The sequence below is a fragment of the Sorghum bicolor genome, chromosome 5 (assembly GCF_000003195.3).
Source record: "Sorghum bicolor cultivar BTx623 chromosome 5, Sorghum_bicolor_NCBIv3, whole genome shotgun sequence".
In the NCBI taxonomy this organism is placed as follows: Eukaryota; Viridiplantae; Streptophyta; class Magnoliopsida; order Poales; family Poaceae; genus Sorghum; species Sorghum bicolor.
Window position 1 is genome coordinate 64998229 of NC_012874.2, and position 21775 is coordinate 65020003.

A 21775-nucleotide genomic window follows, 5' to 3' on the forward strand; every position below is an offset into this window, starting at 1 on the left:
CCGCGGAAGCTGGAACGATGACCATCTTGTTCGCCAGAGAAGTTGTACGCACACCCCCTACCTGGCGCGCCACTGTCGACGAAAGCTAGTCGGCAGTCTACCTTGGGGTATACCCACGGTAGTAGTTTATCGGTAGACGGTGCGCAAACTACGAACTCGATGGTGACGCAAAACACGGACAAATTTTTTATCCAGGTTCGGCCGCCGAGTTGGCGTAATACCTACGTCCTGCGTCTTGTATTGATTTGTGTTGAGAGAATAATGTGTCCTAGGGGGTCCCTTGCCTCTCCTTATATAATCCAGAGGGCAGGGTTACAGATCTGGAAACTAATCCTAATCGGTTACAATTGCCATAGATAGTTCGATCTCAATTCCTATTCTAACCGACTAGAATCCTGCTTGATCTCCGCGTCTTGTTTCCTTGCACGAAACTCCGAGCAATCGGATCAAGCCCCGAACTTGTCTCGTAATGGGCCAAGCCTCTTGGCCCAAGTCTAGCCGTAAGGGTATAGGGGTTTATACCCCCACAATAGGCAAACTGTGTAATTAGTTTTTGTTTTCGTTTATATTTAGTGTTTTATGCATATATCGTAAAATTCGATGTGACGAAGAATTTTGAAAACTTTTTGGTTTTAGAGCGGACTAAATAAGGCCTAAGTCGTGGCGGGCAAACCACGCCCATGCAACAGTGGTCATCGGTGGCTTGAGGCAGCTCTCGATTAATTAGGTGCCTTTGGCGCATGGGCCTACGTGGGGCTAGTGAAATGCGTGGAAGCGGACTGCAGGTGCGGGCGTTCGAATGCCCTGCTGGTCCGCACGTGTCATAATTTAGGTACAAATTAACTTAAGCTAATATATAGTTATATATGAAATATATTTATATAATATTGTTAATTATATAGGGAAAGTGAGTTGAAGAGTGTATTATAAGTTGTGAAGTAGAAACATAGCTTGATGATCCGTGGCAATTTTCATCTTCCACCCTCTGAATTTGATTCCATCTTCCACCAGGTATGACTAGAATGACTGAATGACTAGTACTAAACACACGTTGTTTCCCTAAAATATGGTTTATACCGTTTTGTTGTGAGAGGAAAAAATATTGTTCGTTCGCTTAAAAATAATGCTAAAGTGGTACTCTAGAACAGGGTGGAAGATGGAAGTCACTTTTACACTGTTTATATAGCTACCATTACGAGATATACGTGCTATTCCAAACAGTACCAGAATGGAAATAATTAATATCCTTGGTACTAATTTCTTAAATGGACATTTATTTTTTGGGATTTTTAAGCCAAAGTTATACACGCCAAAGAGCTATCAATTCTAGATTTAATCATAATAACTAACCCAATTAGTCTCCTTATTTCACTTTAGCACCTCGGCTAACCGGGTTTCTGTGTTGAGCATGGCTCCAAACGGCTTTTTTTTAACATATCAACTTCTTGAAGCATAACAGGCGAGAAATTGGTATTTGGGATATGGTAGAGCAAAGTATGTTGAAGTTTGTCGGTGTTAAATATTGGCTAGTAACTTTGTGTGATTGCGCATTTAGGCTCAGATGGTTAGCAAAGATAGACACAATGAATTATACTGGATCGAGCAGAACATCCCAACTCCAGTCGCAGCGCTAGCTGTTGTGTTACCCGCTATTTGATTAGTTTGTGTAGGGGTTACAAATCGGCGAAAGAGGGAGACGGCCTCCAAGTCTCTATGTTGTGTGTGGTCAGAGTTGTGTGCTGTTGAACATAGAGAAGTTCAGAAAGCTTGCCCTAGAAGGGTTCCAAGTCCTCACCTTTATAGTTCAAGGAGGTGCCTTGGCGTACAAGGGAGAAGGAGGAGAAACAAAAGAGTACCAAGGAAGAAGCTCTAGGGGTGGCACCGCTCCTTCCATGCAAGTCCTGTTGGCCAGGTCCCCAGAGGGGAAAGGCAATATAATCTAGTCCCCCTCATCGTCATGCTGCACCGTGGTAGGCAGTGGCGATGTATTGCCCGCTTAGTCGCGCCCCTTCGTCAGAGCATGCAGTGTGGCTTGCGGCACCCTCCACGGCCCTCTGATGTCGTATCACATTATAGTCAGGAGGGTGCTCGAATGCCCCAAGCGACAACACTTAGGGGCTAGTAACAGCGTAGGGAGTGTGTTGATATTTCTTAGCATCACTACTAAGAATAGAGTTTTAACTCCATCCACATTAATGGCACTAGAAATGCTTATAGTATTTATTAATGTAACACTTGGTTTAGCTAGTCACTTATTAACTACCTACATCTCTAAGCATTATATTAGGTTGGCATTCCTAGTAATAGAGCTAGAAATGTTTAATGGCATTAGCATTACTACTAAGTAGATATCTTATTATTTCATGTAACTTGGTAGAAGACAAAGATAGGAAATGATATCTGCAAGCATACAAATTAACTATATCACTGCAACATTTTACGAGGAGTATTCCATGTACCGTTACTTATATTTTTATCACTAGGAAGGGATGACTAAGGAATATATGATAATGATCACTTGTACATGCAATAGAGAGTTAACCATGTCTAATCAATTTACTCGTAACAGGGATATGTGTCACAAGTCATAAGATAATATATAATAAATGATAAGTAATAAGTCATAAATGATAAATATACCTAGAGCACTCCATTCTATAGTATTAGCATAGTATTAGCCAGAGTAAAAGAATATTCCTAAGCCATTCTAACTATATGTCTAAGAATACTATTAGTACAATTACACCTAGCAATCATTGTTAATATCGTCATCGTATCTACACATAAGAGACATTACTTAAGGACTTTCGAGTACATTAACCTCTCCCTTCGATGTAACCGTGTCCTACTTCTATGACCTATATTCGGACTACATAGGACTCAACAGGAATATCATAGTTGCCACTACTACATAAAGTATTTTTCTTGACCTTTAACGGAGGCAGTTATTTTTTATTAACCGAGGCGGTCACAAAAACGGCCTAAAACCACCTCAGTGTGAAAAAAGAAAAATCATGTTGCTGCATTTAGAAATTTTTGGAAATCACTTTTTGTAAATCGTTGGAAAGTTGGTTGTTGTTTGGGAAAGGTTATGAAACTGGATTAGTGTTTCTTTGATTTTTTGTAAGCAAAGGAAAAATAACACCTAAATTCTAAACAAAAGTAGAAGTTCAAAACCTAATAAATTTAATAATCTCTTCCATTCTATGGCCCCAAGAATGTCAATATTAGCATGAATCGTACGGAAATGTAACTCGGTATTCAAACAACTATTCAGAGTTCCTAGAGCTTCTTGTATTGTCGGACATGATTCATCGCCCTTTGTACCCCCACCGTCCCTATTTAATTATCATCGTTGGTGTGCATGTCACAAGTTTGACTTCATTTATATAAAATACGTGCAATATTTATATCTTTAAATAAATTTACTAAAAAAACAAGATTCAAAGATCTTTCTAATAATACTAATTATGTACCATAAGTATAAAGTTATTTCTCGGGAAGTGTAAACAACAGTTATTTAGAAACCGATGAAGTATTTCATCAAAAAGGGTGTACCTTTTTGTTTGTATACATGTACTGTTGAGATCCTACGAACCTATTTCGGATCCAGTACAAACACGTACTCCGTACGACGGCGTGCCTCACCGGAAGCAGAGGCGGCGCATATAGAGAGAGTACCAGTTTTTTTCGGGGCGGGACTCCAGCTGTGCAAAATTCCAATTTTTCCCTCACCGGCTTCGCCGACGACGACGTGGACGTCGCTATGGAAGCAGCAACGGACAGCAGACGATCGGCCGGCTCCGGTGTTGTCGCCGACACCGTCGCTGGCCGAGATTGGTCTCGCTTGCCGGAGGATCTGCTGGTAAGCGTTCTTGGAGCGCTGCACGTCGCCGACGCCATCCGCTCGGGCGCCGTCTGCGCATCCTGGCACGCAGCGTACGTCGCGTTCCGGCGGCTGCGCCTCCCATCGCCGAGGCAGCCGCCCTGTCTGCTCTACGCTTCCGACGCCGTCGCCCCCGGCGCCGCCGTTCTCCACTGCCCGTCCACCGGCGTCACGCTGCAGATCCCCTTCCCTCGTGCCCCACTCGCCCGCCGGCCTCTGCTGGGCTCCGGCCACGGCTGGCTGGTCACCGCCGACGAGGCCTCCGACCTGCACCTCCTCAACCCCGTCACCGGCGACCAGGTCGCGCTGCCGCCCATCGCTGCGCTCCACCACGTCGAGCGCGGCACGGACGAGCAGGGCGACCCGGCATACCTCGTCTACGAGAATCTATGCGGCGAGTACAATCCTTCGAAGCGTCGATGTGAGATCGACACGAAGCCGACCATGCTGGAGTTGGACCAGGCGCACTACTACATGTACCACCGGGTGGCGATCTCGGCCAGCCCGTCCGCCGGACGCGCCTGCGTCGTGCTGCTACTGCACATGCCGCACGGCGAGATCTCGTTCGCCAGGATCGGCGACGAGCGTTGGACATGGGTGGCGCCGGAGAACACCGCCGGCCTCCCATGGAGGTTCTTCTACGTCGACATCATGTACAGTGACGCCGATGGCTTGTTCTACGTGCTTGGATCTGATGCCGCCATCTACAGCTTGGACCTTGATGGTCCAACTCCGGTGGCCGCCAAGGTCCTCGCCGGCGTGCCCAAATCGGCCAACTACACCAAGTACCTCGTGCAGACACCCCGAGGTGACATCTTACAAGTCTGGAGGCGGAGGACCTATGTCGAGTTGCTAACGCCGGTGGAGCTTCCGCCGGACTACGTGGACGAAGATGACATCCAGGACCCGTTCTTGGAGCTGGTCACGACTGATGTGCAGCTCTACAAGGTTGAACTCCCACTACTACAGTCAGGTACTGCAGGGGCGGCTAAATAAGCTCTGTAAGGGCGGCTGGCCCAGCCGCCCTTATGCAAACGCTCTTACAGTGGAATTCACTGTAAGGGCGGTTCAACACCAGCCGCCCTTACAGAGGCCCACTGTAAGGGCGGTTGGAAACAACAGCCGCCCTTACAGTGGCCTACTGTAAGAGCGGTTGGTGCTTCCAGCCGCCCTTATAGTGAGCCTTAGTAAGGGCGGCTTGTGTCTCAGCCGCCTCTATTATCTGTATTTGCAAGGGCGGCTCTATCTAGAACCGCCCCTACAGTTATTTTTCAGAAAAAAAAATAAAAATTACAATAATCGAGTTGACAGCACAGCACCACATACATATATACATATATAATCAGAGACAGAAAACATCACAGATTCACAACATAAATATCCATACATATACACAGCACCACATTTCAAGTCCAAAATGTTTCCATGTCCAAATCTATCCAAAAGAGTCCGAAATTTTTCAGGTACTAATACAAATCGATCACAGTCCATTCCAACAAGTTCACATGTAATCAACGACCTAGACATAGCCTATCCCACTGACGGAGGTGCTGGTAAAGAGGATTGCTACCTAAGTCGGACTGTGGGTTATGGTAATCACCTTTGTAATAAACAACATGGTCCATTATAAAGTTGCAAAGGTCACCGACAATCTCTAAGAGGTCATCATCCCTGTAGACATCCCTTTTTAGTCCTTTTTCTTCTTTCCACTACAAGATCGTAAAAGACAAGTTTAGGTCTAGTGTAAAGAAGAGATTGCAAAGCTAAGTGAGAAATACTATGTTTTCATACTACAACCCACTAAGAGATTCAAACTTACCAATTCAGGGTGTCTCCTGTAGCCTTTTGTGTTACTGATGAAAGCACATACATAGTATCCACAATGCAGACTCCCTGGCCTTTGCTTGGGAAACTTTGTTTCAATTTGCAAATGGAGATGTGTCAAGTATAAGTACTGAAAAAATTAGTAATTTTATGCCAAACTAAGTCGCACTTACCGAACATAGAGATTTGAAACGCAAGTGGCTCCCCAGACCTGGATCATGCCTTCCTTTGTGATTCTTGACATAGGCCCTGAATGCCCTGTTTGAATGAGAATCGATGTGACTTGTAGTATGCAGAAGTCGATATTAAAGTGAATCATATAAGGTTACTAGGATTACAAATTTGCTTACGTAATGAGAATTGACATGAAGTCTTTATATGTGTGAGGGTCAAAATCTGCAGAATCACAAATCCATGCCATGTTCATCCCGACATCGAGACCTATGACTATCCAGTGATTGCTACAACAATTTTAAATAAATACATTAGTACCTTTGCATCAAAATAAGATAAACCGAACAATCGTTAAGTATACAATTAATCGAACTTACTTGAAGTGGTATGGAATCCATATTGTTTCGAAGTGTTGGAGATTCTTTAAACATACGGCAAGCCATGCCGCAACCTTAAGAGACTCTTCTCTTATTTTGGCCGCACGGATCTTTTCTTTCTCCGCCAACGTCCCTCCAGCAGCTAGCTGTGGCGCATCCAATTCCCATCTCGATGGGTAATTAAAATTTATTTGTGCTATAGGCATAGGGTCTACATACCCGGCTTTCGTTGAGCGTGTAGATTTCATAAAGTTTGCTTGCATTCTAAAAATCATGACGTAAGTTAGTTTTAGCAAAATCCAACTAGGTTACTTTCAAATCATATCAAGAGGAAGAGGACTTACAGGCACCAAGTGCGAATCAGATTCATCGACATTGAACTAAGGTGAAAGCATGATTGGATGTCGCTGAAGTCAAAGGCAATACCCGAAGCAGGGCCTCCAAATGTGCAAGCAGGTATTACTGCTTCCAACACATTCAGTTCTGTACGTGAAACATGCAAGTAGTACCAATCATGGAACCTTCTCATTCCATATGGCATCTTACACAAGACCCGGTTTGGTAGGAAACGTTTGCCTTTTACATATTCTTTCGGGCAATCCTTTGACCACTTGATGGTTTCAACATCTGGATACTTTGTTATCGTTGTGTAGTCTGAGGTGTCAGTGGGCATCCTGTAGGCAAATTTGTTCGGGCCTTGGTTCTCAGGCTTGAACTGGTCATGAGCATACCACTTGTACATACCCGAGACATTCATATCCACAAAAGATTTTGACCCTGTCGACCTTATCATGATGGGGATCTTTTCACGAGCTTCACATACTAGAGGGAGTAGTTCTTCATGTGTCGGCGGTGCTTGTTGAAAAGTCTGTGCCATCTCATCATGGCCTTGCTCGGGGCGAGCTGGAGAATGTTGTGGCTTAGGAGGCACATGTGGTGTCTCGTCATGCTCTGACTCGGCACGAGCTGTAGAAGGTTTTGGGCTATGAGGCACATGTGGTGTCTCATCACGCTTTGGCTCGGCACGAGCTGTAGAAGATTGCGGACTCTGAGGCACATGTGGCATCTCATGCTCTGGCTCCGCACGAGCTACAGAAGGTTCACCTATTTGAGGCTCATGTGGCGTCTCATCATGCCCTGGCTCGACCCCTTGCTCACCAGCGGTTGGAGAAGCCGGTACCCTCTCATGCATCAAGTGGTCCTCATGAGACGGTGAATACACCGCTCCATCCTCAAGGTGGACTCTCTCCAGGTGTACATCACTTGGAGTTGGCGAGGAAACATTCAACACAATATCCTTTTTGTACCATAGGATGAACTGTTTCATGAGTAGTCCAAGCTCACGAATCCCCTCGCTAGTTGGGTGTTCAATCTTATGCTTCGCGTACTCGGGATTCACGGTATGCACCTCAACCTTACTATAGTCGGCCGGGACCGGTTTATGGTGCCAGATGTCGCCTGGAATTGGAGGATGTGCCAGACCCGTTGCCACCTCAGCCATCTCCTGTCCCCTACCGATGGGAATCAACAGGATGCAACGAGTTGGCACCCGTATGTGATCGACTGAGGCGGAGGCTGCATTGGAACCTTGGCTGCTTTGAACATTTGGAGGGCTACCAACTAGAACCAAATCCCTAGGCGGCTCCATTTGTGACCGTCGCTCAGTAGACAGTCCTTGCTCCTGTAGTTCCTTGGCAACTAGGGTCTTCACTAGGGTGGCAAGACTCTCCTCCCGGTTTCTACCATGTTTCTTGTACATCTCCACATCCTCTCGAAATCCTTCCTTCCAGGTCTTATGTTTCCCTAACCCCCTGACACGGCCTGGGTGCTCGGGGTTTCCCAAGCCAAGGCTAAGCTCGTCCTTCTCTCTAGAAGGAGTGAATGAGCCCTTCTCGATGTCTTCAGAATATTTCATTATCCTTGACACTGCCTCCTCGGTCTCTGGCTTGGCAAATTTCAGACTGCTGCCTGATTCTTCAAGATTCCTGGCAAAGAGCCAACGCTTGGTGCGTGGCTTCAATTTCATTACTTTTGTATTCCCAGCAGCTACGGCCTCCTCTTCCATCTTTCTCAACATCTCTTCCTTGCCCTCGTAGCCACCGGGGCCTAGACGAGGGTGGTGGATGTTCTTCTTCGCCTGCAAGCTGTTCTTTTCACTTAAGGCCAAAGATTCTGGTGCAGTCTTCTCAGCCACGAGCAACGCCCAGATAGCAGGAGTGATGTGTCCATACTTATGGTACGGAGTTAACCCCTTTTTGATGTACTCGGTGTTCAGCTCATTCCTCCAACGTCGGAAGGATTCTCCCATCATCTTCATAGCACGTCGTCTTACTAGGGGTAGCTTCTCTGCCGGAATCCTAAAATTAAAATTGACCAACAGACGATTTTTCCATAGGTCATCCTTTATGTCCTCTGGATAGTCGTGCCAATTACGGATTGATGGGTTCAACTTGTCTCTGACTAGGGCCCCAATTGCATTGCGGAATTTTGATTGGAACTCCTTTGGCTTAAGGATCTGCCCTTCTTCCCCAACCTCATCAATCACATAAACCATTTTTGCATTTGGATAGTGGTTTGGCTTTCTGACCCCTCCTTTCCTTTTCACTTTGGTAGTCGAGGCCGAGGTTGTGCCTTCAGGTTGCGGAGCAGAGGCCACAATCGTAGTCTCTGTGCCTGTTGCCTCTGCCCTCCTTTCCCTTGCCCCGTCGTGTCCGGCGAAACGTGTCGGACGCCGACGTGGTCTTTTTGGAGGTTTAGGAGGGACCTGTATAAACAACAGGTCAAAGTGTTAGTAGAGGTAACACAACCATATCGTTACCAAAATTTATGGTTTACTAAGTGACCTTCATATCCCTACCTCCTCGTTTGGGTCAAAGTCCTTGTCCAACTCATCCGTCGTTGGCTTCCGTCTAGGTTCACATGGGTGTGGATCCTCAGGACTTTCATATCCCGAGGTTGAGTCATCGTCCTTGCTAGATCCTTCATCAGTCTCTCCTCTTCCCGCTTCTCCCCCTTGCTCCTCGCCAGACTCCTCCTGAGTAAGCATAAATGCTACACCATTGCCCACTTCTTCATCAAACTGTTCCTGAGAAAACTGATCATGTATTTCTTGCTCTCTAGGGCTAGGGTGCTCTTCATGTTCGTTGGATCGGGCTGCATTGCTTGTTGTCCGTGTCATTTCGTGATTTGTTCTAACAGATGAAAGGAATAAAGTGTGCTTTAGTAGTAGTAGTAGCAGCAGCAGCAGCATTAGTAGTAGTCGTAGCAGCAGCAGTGCTTTAGTAGTAGTAGTAGTAGGTTGAAGAGAGGAGAAGAGAGAGCAGCAGTGCTTTAGTAGTAGCAGCAGTGCTTTAGTAGTAGCAGCAGCAGCAGATGAGAGGAGAAGATAGGAGAGAGAACACACAAAGGAGACAAATTAGTTTGGTAGTAGTAGAAGAAGAAGAAGAAGAAACAAATGTGCCCTCAAATTAGCGGGTTGCTGCTTTATAGAGCCATCCGCTGCTCTGTGGTGATCATAGATCATAGACTTATATGACAGTCAGTAATAGGTTAAGAGAAAACCCATTTGCACTACAAGACCAAAAACCTCTGGGGGAGGCTAGTATCCAATGGCACTCCATTCGAGACGAGTTTCCCCCAGAAGCTTTTGGTCTAGGAGAAGCTATGGGTATTTGACTGTCATGTTGTCTCACTACACCTTTAGTATCATCGAGCAAGAAATTTTGAAAAAAAAAAGTATTACAAGTAGTGAAGGCCTCAGTACCATGTCAATCATCATTTGATCATGAACTTGGAGCATAAAGGCATCGTAATAGAGAAGATGAGGTCATATAGGGGCCGCTGGTAACGATGCCAAGTTCCTCACAAGTTCCTGATCATCAGCTCATATTCCATATAATGAATGGACTTAGACAATCTAATCATCGGCAAAACAAAGGAGAGAAGAAAAATCATAGAAGTAGGAGAGAAGAGTAGTAGAATTAGGACTAGAGTAGAGCAGCAGCTAGCACTAGTAGTAGACTAGTGCAGTAGTAGTAGAGTTGGAGCACAACAGCAGTAGTAGTAGGATTACAGTAAGCCACAAATTATAATGACAGTAAGCCCCAACAGTAGTGTAGTACTAGTAGAGTACTAGAGTAGAGCAGCAGCTAGGACTAGTAGTAGACTAGTGCAGCAGTGTTGTAGAGAGGATGAGAGTAGAAAATAGAAGAGAGACAGAAAGAGCAGAGAGGAAGGAGAGGTGAGGAGAGGGAAAGGTTTAAAAAAGGCCTTAGAAATATGTCTACCATCATTTGATCAAGAACTTGGAGCATCAAGGCATCAAAACAGAGAAGTAGGTTGAAGAGAGGAGAAGAGAGAGCAGCAGTGCTTTAGTAGTAGTATTAGTAGTAGTAGTAGTAGTAGTAGTAGTAGTAGTAGTAGTAGTAGTAGTAGTAGTAGTAGTAGCAGCAGCAGCAGCAGCAGCTAGGACTAGTAGTAGACTAGTGCAGCAGTGTTGGAGAGAGGATGAGAGTAGAAAATAGAAGAGAGACAGAAAGAGCAGAGAGGAAGGAGAGGTGAGGAGAGGGAAAGGTTTTAAAAAGGCCTTAGAAATATGTCTACCATCATTTGATCAAGAACTTGGAGCATCAAGGCATCAAAACAGAGAAGTAGGTTGAAGAGAGGAGAAGAGAGAGCAGCAGTGCTTTAGTAGTAGCAGCAGTGCTTTAGTAGTAGCAGCAGCAGCAGATGAGAGGAGAAGATAGGAGAGAGAACACACAAAGGAGACAAATTAGTTTGGTAGTAGTAGAAGAAGAAGAAGGAGAAACAAATGTGCCCTCAAATTAGCGGGTTGCTGCTTTATAGAGCCATCCGCTGCTCTGTGGTGATCATAGATCATAGACTTATATGACAGTCAGTAATAGGTTAAGAGAAAACCCATTTGCACTACAAGACCAAAAACCTCTGGGGGAGGCTAGTATCCAATGGCACTCCATTCGAGACGAGTTTCCCCCAGAAGCTTTTGGTCTAGGAGAAGCTATGGGTATTTGACTGTCATGTTGTCTCACTACACCTTTAGTATCATCGAGCAAGAAATTTTGAAAAAAAAAGTATTACAAGTAGTGAAGGCCTCAGTACCATGTCAATCATCATTTGATCATGAACTTGGAGCATAAAGGCATCGTAATAGAGAAGATGAGGTCATATAGGGGCCGCTGGTAACGATGCCAAGTTCCTCACAAGTTCCTGATCATCAGCTCATATTCCATATAATGAATGGACTTAGACAATCTAATCATCGGCAAAACAAAGGAGAGAAGAAAAATCATAGAAGTAGGAGAGAAGAGTAGTAGAATTAGGACTAGAGTAGAGCAGCAGCTAGCACTAGTAGTAGACTAGTGCAGTAGTAGTAGAGTTGGAGCACAACAGCAGTAGTAGTAGGATTACAGTAAGCCACAAATTATAATGACAGTAAGCCCCAACAGTAGTGTAGTACTAGTAGAGTACTAGAGTAGAGCAGCAGCTAGGACTAGTAGTAGAGTAGTAGTAGAGTAGTAGTAGAGAGTAGTAGTAGTAGTAGTAGAGAGGACTGGCATATAAGCAGCAGTAGTAGTAGGATTACAGTAAGCCACCACAACAGTAGAGTAGTAGTAGTAGTAGTAGTAGTAGAGAGGAGTGGCATATAAGCAGCCTGCTATATAAACAACAGTAATTATGCCTCAGTATATAAAACTGTCATAGAGAGAGTAGTAGTACAGTTGTAGTACAAAAGCAGTAGTAGTAGGATTACAGTAAGCCACAAATTAAAATGACAGTAAGCCACCAGAACGTAACCAGTAATAGGTAACCAGTGACTAAACTATGTAACTTGTGGGAGAAATAAGAAACAGATTGACTATCAAATGATAAGCTAATGCAAGGCATAGAAGTCAAAGTAAACAGATTGACTATAAAATGATAATGGAACAAACTAGAAGTCAAAGATCATACAAATAGAGTTCAGAGTCAAACATAAAGATAATAGATGATTGAGGGAACATTTCCTGAATCTATAATAATATTCATGTCAAATATGACTCAGGCAAAAGCATCATTAACCAGACAACATAGCTCTAAAAGACAATTACAGTAGTATGATCGACATCGATTATGACATCAGAGCCCCGGATTATAGCTATCTGCTGATAGCAGAAATGAAAGAGACTTCTATTACCAAAAGTTTGATATATTCAGAACGTGCAAAGGTAAAACCATCCAGCTGCTTCAACTACTGCAGCAATGTCTACAAGACTTCAAACACAGAGCTACCAGAATTTCAAACATAGTTATAACCCTCGCAGACACCAGTACAGACAACAAGTATATATACCTTTGTGACTTTGCTAGGCACCTAAAATCTACTGCAGATCATGCATATAGAACTAGATGGTTTCAAAAAAGCAAAGTGAGCAAACTCACATACCTGAGCAGCCTATGAAACTAGATGGTTTCAAAAAAGCAAAGTGAGCAAACTCACATACCTTTGGAGGAGAAGGAGAGAGTCGCGGACGGGCGGCGCCTAGGGTTCCTAGCAGGCGGAGTGCCCAGGCTCACCGACGGGCGGGCGGCCGCGCGTGGATCTTCGGCCCTCGGCGACGTCTAGGGTTCTGACAGGGCGGAGCGCACGGGCTCGCACATGGACGGAAGCAGGTCGTCGAGCTCGCGGAAGAAGAGCTCGTGGACGCGCCGACGAAGAGCTCGTGGACGACCGAGGTCCTCGGCCAGACTCGCCGAGCTCGTGGAGGCGCGCGTGGGCGGGCGGCCGTGTGCAGATCTGGCTCCCGGCGGCAGCAGAGTGGTGGCGTGGCACGGGCACCAGCGAAGGGGGAGGGGGAGGAGAGCGCGGGGAGGAGAGTGGTGGCGTTGCACGGCACCGGCGAAGGGGGAGGGGGAGGAGAGTGGTGGCGTGGAAATCGGGCGGCGGCGGCTAGGGTTCCGATCGGGGGGAATCGGGCAGCCTGACGGCGTCCAACTGCGAATGAGAACGCCCTGGCTTAGGCGCTGCGAACGGAAGGGGGTTTTATGGAGGGCAGCCCCACTGTAAGGGCGGTTCAGATGTGAACCGCCCTTATTGTGGTTTTCTTGAAATTTAAAATCATTTTTTTAATTTAGTTAAAGTTCAAAATGTATTTATATAATAATTTTAATTTATTCCATGTATTTTTATACTTAATTTATATATATTATATAATTTCAAACTATTCCAAGTTTTTGTATCTTTAATTTATATACATTATATAATTTCAAACTAAATTGGTTTGGAATTAAAAAATAAAATTGTGTAAACTTAAAAATTCTTTAGTGCCTCACTTGACCTAATATGTAATAATTTTGAATTATTTCATACATTTTTATGATTAGTTTATATATATATATATATATATGCAAAGTTTATTCATTTTTGTCTACTTTGACCAAGTCAAACATTGGATTTTTGACAAAATACACTTTGACCGGACCCGAGATGGTCTCAGATGCAAAAGTCATGAATACAAAGTTTGTTCCCCTTCTCAAGATACACATTTGGTGTAATGGTCAACTTTTCATATGAGATGGTTTGGACCACTCAAATTTTGAAATTTCAAATTTTTACTGCTACACGCACGTTTTCGGGACCCTAAATGGCCCCAACTCCGAAAGTCATGAATAGCAACTTTGTTCCACTCATCAAGATGTACATTTGATATATAGGACATTTTTGCATTTGACAAAGCGTTAAGAAAGTGCAGTTCTAAATCCACAAGTCCCGCATGTAGTTTCATAAAGTCTATGTGTGATTCAAGATTTTGTGACTAGAGTTTACAAACACTTTCTCAAATGCAAAAATGTCCTATGTATGAAATGTGTATCTTGATGAGCTCTAACTACCTTGTATTCAAAAGTTTTTCATTTGAGGTCATTTACTCACTCGTTTGACCAGGTTTGTCCAAGCCACGCCTTGGGTTTTCAAAACATGTGAACTGAGTTTTCTTTAACTTTTCCAAATGCAAAAATGTATTGTGTACCAAAGGTAGACCTTGATGAGATCTAACTATGTTGTATTCAATTTTTTTTCATTTGAGGTCTTTTATTGCCTAGTTTGACCTAGTTTGACCAAGTCAAACATTGGATTTTTGACAAAATACACTTTGACCGGACCCGAGATGGTCTCAGATGCAAAAGTCATGAATACAAAGTTTGTTCCCCTTCTCAAGACACACATTTGGTGTCATGGTCAACTTTTCATATGAGATGGTTTGGACCACTCAAATTTTGAAATTTCAAATTTTTACTGCTACACGCACGTTTTCGGGACCCATGGATCATCCTGGTAGCCTATGCTGTGAAGGTCCACGACCCTCAATCCGATTTCATTGAATTCATGTTGCTTGATCCAGCGACATCGAAATAGGGCCACATTTAGTGCCTCAGTTCCATAGTCAAGTTCCCATATATCTTCAATTATGCCAAAGTAATCGATCTTTTGTCCCCCTGCGCCGATAACCACTGCTCGAACACCACTGTTTTGGTTCACACATTTACTATCCTTTGCGTGGGTATAGTATGTGTACCCATTGATCTCATAAGAACTCCAAGATGTCACCTGTCTTGATGGCCCCGCTGCCAACTTACTGATGGTAATAGAATCTATGGTTTCTCCAGGCTGTATGTTTTGGTCCTTCAACCATGAAGTTAGGCGTTGCTTGTGTTGTTTCATGACCCAATCACCTGTACGACCATTTCTCTCTGATTGGATGATCTCCATGTGTTCATCAATATATGGTTCCATCAGTTTTGTGCTCGCCAAGACAGCGTAGTGCGCCCGACTCACTTCAGCGTATTCATTGTCGATGAAGATTTTTCTACCATTTGTGCCCTTCCCGGCCAGCCTACCCTTGTAGTGAGAATCGGGAATACCAATCCCTCTCTATACTTTTAGGTACTCTTGACAGCACTCGATGACTTCTTCACTACTGTAGCCCTCTATCATAGAGCCCTCTGGGTATGCACGATTATGCACATATCGACTTAGAACCGACATGAACCGCTCATACGACCACATTTCATGCAAGTAGCAAGGGCCCAACGCCTGTATCTGATGAACCATGTGAATCATGAGATGTACCATAGGGTCGAAGAAAGCGGGAGGTAAACACATCTCTAGTTGGTTTTGGGTCTCTACGACAAAATCATGTAGGTCACTCAGCTCTGTCTTGCTAATCTTCTTCTGTGAGATCTTCGACCAGAAGTAGCACATGCGGGTGATAGCCATCTTCAAAAACTCTGGCTTGATAGCCCTTATTGCGATTGGTAGGAACACCGTCAGCATCATATGACAATCGTGAGCCTTGCAGTGTGGAAATGATAGGTCCTTCATCGACACTAGCTTCTTCGGGTTTGCCGAAAACCCAGTCGGGACTTTGATCCCCTTCACAGAAGTGCATAAACCTCTCCTCTCTTCTAGGTCCAGGTTGTAGCTAGCCGCGGGTAGGGTGTATTTTCCAGTTTTTGTCTCAAGTACCGGGTGAAGCTCTGGCATCACATGTAGCTGCTCCATGTCTCTCCTTGCTTTGAGACTATCCTTTGACTTCGGTGTGTCCATCAAGGTAGCGATGAGACTCTCAAAGACATTCTTCTGCACATGCATAGCATCAATGGCATGGGGGACCTCCAATTGTTGCCAATATTCAAGATACTGAAAGAAGATTGACTTTTTCTTAAAAGGCACGCCTTCAATAGGAGGTGTGCTTCTATCTCTAGGTGTTCCATCCATTTTCTTCTTTCCATAGATGACACTTATATTTTTCACCATTTGGAACACATATTGTCCATCATGACGTCTCTCCGGAGGTCGATCTTCATCCTCTGGGATGTTGCCAAAATACTTTAAGTACACTTTGCTGCGGTACTTGTGACCTTGCTTTAAAAAGCGACGATTCCTGATGTAAACAATCTTCTTAGATCCATCTAGGTACACCCATTTAGTATCATCCAGACAGACTAAGCATCCTGTCTTGCCTTTGATTTGTCCAGACAAGGCAAACAATGCAGGGTGGTCGTTGATAGTCACAAATATTATTGCTCTTAATGTGAAGGTCTCCTTTTGGAAAGCATCATACATCAGCTCCCCTGTCCTCCATAGTTTCTCGAATTCTTCCATCACAGGCTCGAGGAACACGTCCATATCAAAGCCTGGTTGCTGAGGGCCAGAAACAAGAACAGTGAGGAAAAGATACTTTCTCTTCTGACACAACCACGTTGGGATGTTGTACATGGTCAAGATCACTGGCCAAGTGCTATGGTTGCTCGTCCTCTCGTTGAAGGGATTCATTCCATCGGTGCTCAAGGCAAACCGTACATTCCTTGGGTCCGAACTGAACAGTGGGTTGTTATTATCGAAGTCCTGCCACTGACTGCCATCGGCCGGGTGTGCAATCACATCGTCATCGACCTTGCGCTCATCGTCCCACCATGTCATGAGCGCGGCTTCCTTAGGGTTCAGGAAAATACGCCTCAAGCGGTCGGTCACTGGCAGATACCACATTACCAAGGCAGGAATTTTTCTCTTCTTTGCGTCGTTGCCTAATGGGGTGTCCTCTGGAGGTCGAGATTCTTGTACCACCTTTTTGGAACCCTTCTTACTCCTCTTGTTCCCGGTGGAGGCTTCTCCACCACTGTAAAGGTCATTGTCCTTGTACCGACTTGCCCCACAACGAGGACATTTATCCAGACCTTCGAACGTTTCACCACGAAAAAGGATACAATGGTTGGGGCATGCATGGATCTTTTCAACACCCATTGTCAATGGACTTATGACCTTCTTAGCATGGTATGTGTTGGAGGGAACTAAGTTCGGCAGTGGCAGCACAGATGAAAGAAGATGCAACAGATCGTCAAAACTGCAGTCTGACCAGCCGTACTTAGCCTTCAGGATGAGTAGCTCAAGCACAAAACGGAGCAGTGTCCAATGTGTTGGACAGCCCTTCTCAACACCATACACAGTCTCCTTTGACGCTGTTTTCACCCGCTCTAGATTTTCTAGACCCTTCTTCTGTTGTAGTATTTCTGGTCCAATGGCCCGAAGCATTTCCTCTAAGTTGTCAAAGTTTTCTGCATCCCCCTCACATGCTCCAACATCATTATTGTCAACACCGCCAACATCCCCATCATTATTGTCGACACCACCGACATCATCACCACGTGCTTGTTCATTTGCTGAATCATGTTGCATTTGTGCTTCAAACATGTCTGCGTATTGGGACAACAATTGGCCTTCTTCAGCATCGTCTTCTTGGTCATCATCGTTGCCATCAAGAAACATTACTTCACCATGATGAAGCCATACTGTGTAGTTCGGGACAAATCCTCGCCTAATCAGATGTGATCTGATGATTTCCACATCATAAGTTGCTAAGTGGTTCTTGCAATCTTTACAGGGACAAATAACTGAACAATTATTTCCTGTTGACAACGTCTTTGCATGATTCACTGCGATTGTAATAAATTTGTCCACCTCATCAGCATAGGCTTGTGAGTACCTTGGCAAACCATACATCCAAGTAGCCCTATTCTCCATCTTTACATAAATAAAAAAATTAATTAGTTGAGAATAATTATTAGCAACAATTAATAAGTAACAATTATTATCTACCATTATTAGCAACAATTAGTAGCTATCATTATTAGCAATAATTGTGTTAGAAATGATTATTAGACATAATTAATAGTACCAATTATTATCTACCATTATTAGCAACAATTAATAAGTAACAATTATTATCTACCATTATTAGCAACAATTAATAAGTAACAATTATTATCTACCATTATTAGCAACAAATAATAAGTACCAATTATTATCTACCATTATTAGCAATAATTAATAAGTAACAATTATTATCTACCATTATTAGCAACAATTATTAGCTATCATTATTGGTAATAATTGTGTTAGAAACGATTATTAGACATAATTAATATTACCAAATATTATCTACCATTATTAGCAACAATTAATAAGTAACAATTATTATCTACCATTTTTAGCAACAATTATTATCTATCATTATTAGTAATAATTGTGTTAGAAACGATTATTAGACATAATTAATTTTACCAATTATGATCTACCATTATTAGAAACAATTAATATTAACAATAACTATTAGTTTACCAATAACTATTCATGCCAACCACATTCCAAATTCATGAAACAAAAACAAAAAAAGGAAACCCTAGATCTAGAATGCCTTTTCTCTCCATACATGAAACTACAATTAATCTCCAATAAAATAAAGCTATATCACCTAATTGATGGTGCAAGGTGGTGTCTCTACCTATTCTACACTAATAGCATCATAGATAAGCTCTAATTTGGTCAACACAAAGCTCAAGCTCCATGGAAGAGAGAGAAAACCAAAATGTAAATTGCTCACTAACCAACCAATAAAACATGGATTAGAGGGTGGGAATAGCATTTTCTTACCTTAAACAAGCTCCCCACCAAAGGATTTAAGTTCAAAACCTCCCCCCTTCCTAGAGTGATTTTAGGGAGGTGCCCAAGGCCTCCCAAACCTTTTTTTTGCGAGTGGAAGTGAGTGGCGTCGGGGAGGAAGAAGAGTGGGCTGGCTACTTATGCTACAGACCTCTGTAGGGGCGGTTGGTGTTACCAGCCGCCCCTACAGTGCCTCCCCCACTGTAAGGGCGGCTGGTAACACCAACCGCCCCTACAGAGAACACTGCAAGGGCGGCTGGCTTTGTGCTTGGCTGCCCACCCACTGTAAGGGCGGTTCAAATGTTAACCGCCCCTACAGTGTGGGGAGGGGCGCTCTCTTAGTAAGTTTTTCACGTAGTGTCCATGGCCAGAGGATGGATATGATCAAGAGCTTGCCTGATTGTGCACTGTTTCTTGGGTTGAATGGCTCAATGTGCCTTCCGGTTAGGGATTTCCCTGGTTTAAAACCCGATTGCGCCTACGTTACCGACGATTTCCTGGAGTATGTCAACATGTTGAAGTATAATCCCCGAGAAGTTGGCATTTGGAGCTTGGCTGAGCAAAGCATGTCGAGACTTGTTGATGTCTCGCCCGTTGTTTATCCTTGGCTAACTTGGCCATCTCCTATTTGGATAAAACCATCCTTTATCTAGCTAATGGAGAATGCGAGTTAAGTAAAACTCATGTCGTACTTCTTTTGTATGTGACTAGCAAGGTGTATGCGTGGCTAGATGTGATACAAAATTTGTCAATTATCCTTTAATATTGAGTTATAAATTTTGTTGAGCTCAATCAGCTAGTTGGGTTCTTTGTGGTGAAACCTGCTCATATGTGTTCAACCTGCTCACATGTGATCAAGTCCCGGACTTGACATGGGTACTCGTATTTTTCTCGATTTATTTCAGAATTTGACGATGCTATTCTTTTAGTGGTAGACGACGTGTCCGTCAATAGCGAGACGTCTCTCAAAATAATTTTTGTACACACATTTGCAAATATTTAGAACATGCAACAATCATAAAAGATTGGATTTCTCTGTTTTTTTTACAAAAAAAGGAATTGTGATATGTTTAACCTAATACTTGTATATATATAATATATAACTGAACCCGAATTGTTGAAGAGGCATGAAAATGAAACTGAATTGAAGTATATACATGACAATTAGTGACTTTTATTTCTTTATGTAGAATACTCAAATGACTTTTGTATCGTTGTATTAAGGTAGAAGAGTTTATGAATATAACATAACAACTTTGGAAATGGCCCCCTAGCGCTCTCACAAGTGAGATTGGAGCCTTCTAGGGGTAGGGCCCACACATCCGTCATGGGGTTGTATTGCACGCTAAAACAACTATTTTCGTCCAAAAATAAAGTGCATTGTGCGATTTCTAAAATTTATATATTGATATAAAATGCATTATACATAATGACTATGTTTCAATTTGGCAATGTTTATTAAAAAGGAAGTCACGATTTGAAAAGAAACTCTATATTGAAATAATCTATGAGTACAAGCACCCTTGGCTTGTTTGGAGAAGATGGGCGAGTTGGTGTCGAATGACCTGGAAACACCGAGTATTCCATTCTTTCCATAGCTCCCAAGAGACAAGCGAGAAGAACGAGTCAATCCCCTGTTGTCGTGTACCCATCCATAACGTCACAGTTGACTCTTCCAGTCAAGCAATGAGATGCAATCGTCGGCGGGTGGCAGGGTCTTCCCAATAGCTAAGAGGATGTGCCAGCAGACTTGTCGAGAAAACGAGCAATGGATGAGCAGGTGGTCTGTGCACTACAGGTTCAGGAAAAAGCTCCATCCAGCTCGTGGAGCGATGTCTTGGGTCTGTTGTCCAGTGTGGCAGTGTGTTGCTTGAAAGCAAACCAAAAGAAGGCGTGTGTAAAGGAGGGTGCGAGGCGCGGCAGGCCGTCAGCTAGCTAGCAGGCGTGCCAGCTTCTTGCCATGAGTGGGCGAGGGAGGGCGGGAGCTTCCGTTCGACGTTGTCGATGAGGATCTGCAAGTGTGCTTTGAGTATTTTCCTGGTGCAGCAGGAACACATCGAGAACGTCCAACAGGAACGGCCATGCATGATAATTTGTCGAACGCATCAACAACACCCAGCAAGAAGAGCCATGACAAGTATTGCTGGTCCTGTATCGGTGTGGCCAGAGAGCAGCTTCTGATCTTCACCCGCCTTTTTATTTTGGGATTTATAAGCCTTGTACCCTGGACATATGTAACTTTGTTTCTGTTCATATATATACAAAAAAAAGTTAAGAAGCTTCCCTGTTTTTTCCTCAATGTGCACATTTTTTCATAGGGCTGACGGCTGAGTGCACGTATATGTTGTGGACGTCTATGTTATACAGCATAATTCTCAAAAAGAAAAAAAAAAGAGAAGAGCCATCACAAAGTGTCAAAGGCCTTTGAGTTGTCGAACTTTAGGAGCAACTTACTTTGGGATATTTATCTCCTCCTAACAAGACACTCAACCCTTCCATGTCTCCTCTCGTTGTGCCGTCGATTAGACCCCTGCGCCCTGCCCCCCCCCCCCCCCCCCTTCCCATGTTGTCTCTCGTGCTCCTCCCTTCCTCTCTTGTGGCCCTATAGTTTAGTAGATTGGAACGATCATGGATATGGCCAAATGACGAGTTGTGTCTTATATGTCAGTGTATGTTGGAAATGTATATGAGGGCCTTGATTTAGGTGACCTCTTTACATAGATAAAAAGATATGCCTTAAAGAGTATGAGCTTTGATTTAAGGTCTCCTGTTGAAGATGCTCTAAGTGATCAGTGTGTGTGCATCTACAGTAATATTTAAAAAACAAATATAATCCAAAACATGTACTATCTCTATCCTATAAACATGTCATTCTAGATTTGGCCAAAGTAAAAACTATCTTAAATTTGACTAAACTTTTTAGATGTACTATCACATATATAACTTCAAATAGATATACTACAAAAATAAGAATATAGTAGTGATATTTATTTAGTGTCATTTTATGGTATAAATTTAGTT

At 43.5% G+C, this 21775-nt stretch overlaps 3 protein-coding genes across 3 annotated transcripts; 1 reads left to right on the forward strand and 2 right to left on the reverse strand.

Moving 5' to 3' along the window:
* LOC8071996 (F-box only protein 7) lies at positions 3767–4882 on the forward strand. Its single transcript, XM_002449730.1, has one exon. The coding sequence runs from the start codon at positions 3767–3769 to the stop codon at positions 4880–4882; it is 1116 nt and encodes a 371-aa protein (XP_002449775.1).
* Positions 5794–6704, reverse strand: LOC8062686. Its single transcript, XM_021460745.1, has 4 exons — positions 6606–6704; positions 6262–6525; positions 6061–6171; positions 5794–5968 (listed from the first exon to the last, which is right to left on the reverse strand). Exons 1-4 carry the CDS (start codon positions 6635–6637, stop codon positions 5869–5871), a joined length of 507 nt encoding a protein of 168 aa, XP_021316420.1. The 5' UTR covers positions 6638–6704; the 3' UTR covers positions 5794–5868.
* LOC110435992 lies at positions 15188–18787 on the reverse strand. Its single transcript, XM_021462127.1, has 2 exons — positions 18746–18787; positions 15188–17825 (listed from the first exon to the last, which is right to left on the reverse strand). The coding sequence occupies exon 2, from the start codon at positions 17813–17815 to the stop codon at positions 15188–15190; it is 2628 nt and encodes an 875-aa protein (XP_021317802.1). The 5' UTR covers positions 17816–17825; positions 18746–18787.

Coding starts and splice junctions, on each gene's coding strand:
- LOC8071996 (XM_002449730.1), top strand. CDS start 3,767: ATGGAAGCAGCAACGGACAGCAGACGATCGGCCGGCTCCGGTGTTGTC.
- LOC8062686 (XM_021460745.1), bottom strand. CDS start 6,637: ATGTCGATGAATCTGATTCGCACTTGGTGCCT. Junction 6,526..6,605: donor CTGATTCGCACTTGGTGCCT/GTAAGTCCTCTT, acceptor CATGATTTTTAG/AATGCAAGCAAACTTTATGA. Junction 6,172..6,261: donor TGGATTCCATACCACTTCAA/GTAAGTTCGATT, acceptor AAATTGTTGTAG/CAATCACTGGATAGTCATAG.
- LOC110435992 (XM_021462127.1), bottom strand. CDS start 17,815: ATGTATGGTTTGCCAAGGTACTCACAAGCCTATGCTGATGAGGTGGAC.